The sequence below is a fragment of the Clupea harengus genome, chromosome 2 (genome assembly GCF_900700415.2).
Source record: "Clupea harengus chromosome 2, Ch_v2.0.2, whole genome shotgun sequence".
Taxonomy (NCBI): Eukaryota; Metazoa; Chordata; class Actinopteri; order Clupeiformes; family Clupeidae; genus Clupea; species Clupea harengus.
Genome location: NC_045153.1, coordinates 18,801,443 through 18,803,942, shown reverse-complemented (window position 1 = coordinate 18,803,942; position 2,500 = coordinate 18,801,443). Strand labels below are relative to the sequence as shown.

At 44.4% G+C, this 2,500-nt stretch overlaps 1 protein-coding gene across 3 annotated transcripts in view; it reads left to right on the top strand.

Annotated features, from left to right (window-relative positions):
- The window catches only part of plcl1 (phospholipase C like 1), a 55,673-nt gene that overhangs the window by 50,853 nt on the left and 2,320 nt on the right, over positions 1-2,500 (top strand). For all 3 annotated transcript variants that reach the window (XM_012826576.3, XM_031585414.2, XM_031585402.2), the window contains exon 5: positions 910-1,113. In XM_012826576.3, the coding sequence (XP_012682030.1) occupies positions 910-1,113 (204 nt within the window). The remainder of the gene's footprint in view (positions 1-909; positions 1,114-2,500) is intronic.

Sequence of the window (2,500 nt, the reverse complement as noted above, 5' to 3'; positions counted from 1 at the left end):
AACAGCGACAGACAGGGAGAGCTAGAGGAGGGGAGATGTGGCATGGTGTGTGTGTGTGTGTGCGTGCGTGCGTGCGTGCGTGCGTGCGTGCGTGCGTGTGTGTGTGTGTGTGTCTGTCTCTGTGGCTTTGTGTCTCTGTGTGTGTGTGTGCCAAAGAGAAAGAAAAATAAGGATTACACAGAAATCCATGAACCCAGCAGGAGAGAGAAACAAGAGCAATGGTCACACCTAGCGAACCAAATTCACAGCACCCTAGCAGCAGGTCCTCAGATGTGCACTGGTAATCACCACTCTGTGAGTTTGTCTGTGTGTATGTGTGTGTGTGTGTGTCAGAGAGAGAGAGGAAGAGAGAGATAAAGAGAGAGAGAAAGAGACAGCCAAACAGGCAGGCAGAGAGACAGAGAAAGAGAGAGAGATAACACTCTTGGGTTTTTGGCAAGTGGAAAATAGAAAATGTCTCCAGCTGTCAGTGAGCCGTGGAACAGTCATGGCAGTCATGTTTCAAATCGTGCAGAAGGGGTGACAGTTCATAGACACGAGCCCTGGCAGCGAGTGCAGTAAGGGCTTTTTATAGTTAGCTAATAAGGGTGCTGTATAAGGCAACTCCATGTGTAGCATTGCAATGTATTTCAATTTAATGTTTAATGTTTAATGTTTAATGTTTAATGTTTAATCCGAGTCCAAGGTTTCACCTCCATGGTTTCATCTCTTCTCTTTGCCTCCCACATTAAATGTGTTTTGGGGCTCACAAATGAATGTGTTCTCACATAACACTCTTTCATAGACACCATTTTGTTTACCCTTTAGATGTATTTTGTGCCCATCACCCTTTCATTTGTGTGTGTTTTATGATGGCCAATTACTGTGTGAGTGAAGTTCTCCTATCCACGTTTGTTCCCGTTTGCCCAGAGTGCAATGGTGGCTTTCAAAGAGCAGTGTGGGCTCCCCCCAGTGGCCAAGGTGAAGCAGTGCATGCAGAGCCTGGCCACCCGTCTGCAGGGCCCCGACGGTCCCCCCGGTGCCCTGCTCCTCTTGAAGGATGGCTACCCCTGCCTGGAGCCCCTGGGCAGCCAGAGTGATGCCACACGCAAGCTGCTAAGTGCCTACGACATGGTGAGAGCAGCACACACACAGACTTACAAGCACACAGACATACAGTCTGTTATACACAAGCACACACAAATGCACTCGCACACACAGACGCACACACAGACATTTACATTCACAAACACACTCACACACACACATACACACTCTCTCACACACACACACACACACACACACACACACACACACACACACTCACATTCACATTCACATTCACATTCACATACACACTCACTCACACACACACACACGCACACACACACACACACACACATAAATAGACACTCACACTCACACACACACACACACACACACACACACACACACACGCATACATAGACACTCACACACACACACACTTTCCCTCAGTGTCTATTGCGTGTGTCTGTTTCTGCTCTCCTCACCTGACCCATGACTGGCAGCATAAATGTCTCTGCTCAGCAGGGACTGCAGCAGGAAGGAGTTTTGGTCTAAAACTAGCCAGTTCACCTTGCAAACACCACCAATAGCCCATTCGGTACTGATAAAAGCTTGAAAACATGCTAAATGGTGTTCTTTTTGGCGATGATGTGGTTGACAATGTTGTACAGTGAAATATTTTCTTACGTTTTCACGGGGTGTTCCATCCTGGAAAACAGAACTGCATTTTGCACATCCTGCATGGCTGGTGGGAACTACAGGCGTTTTTTTTTTATCTGTCCTTCACATTAAAATCTACCATAAAAAATTTATTTGGAGATAATATCAAAACTAGCAGCTTATAAAGACATATCTCAAAAAGTGGGGAATTGTTACATAGCGTTGCTTTAAACTCACTCCTAACACAGCCAGCTGAGTTCCCACCTGAACTCACTTAATAAGACTTTAATATATAATATAATTTAATACAATAAGGTATTTTATGTCACTCGAGACACTGTTTACACTGTGGGAGAGGACCCTTCAGTTCTCAGCGCCAGCACACGAGAGATAAAGGGGGGTTTTAGTCAGGTGATTCCCTCATTAAATGTGATCTAGTTTTCTCTCTTCTAATATTGAACTTGAAAAGAGCTATCATACTATTGAAAAGAACTAGCAAAGATGCCTAGGGACATTGTATCCGTGAGATAACATGGCTGTGATGTCTGTATAGTTGGCTAGAGTGGCTGAACCTCTTATATAATCGGAACTTTGATCAATGCGCTCTGTAAGAAATGAACAGTATCTTTTTTGTGAAACAGCTGGCTAATGATACATCTTGGCCTGACATAATCCAGTCCTAATCTAGTTGTCTTTCACCCATAAACCAAAATGTATTTTGTGTGTTTAAACAAGTTCTCTTTCCAGTGACAGGGCATTTTTCAGACTGTCTAATACTTCTATTTTGGGTCGTGTTATTAACTGAAGCCAGTCT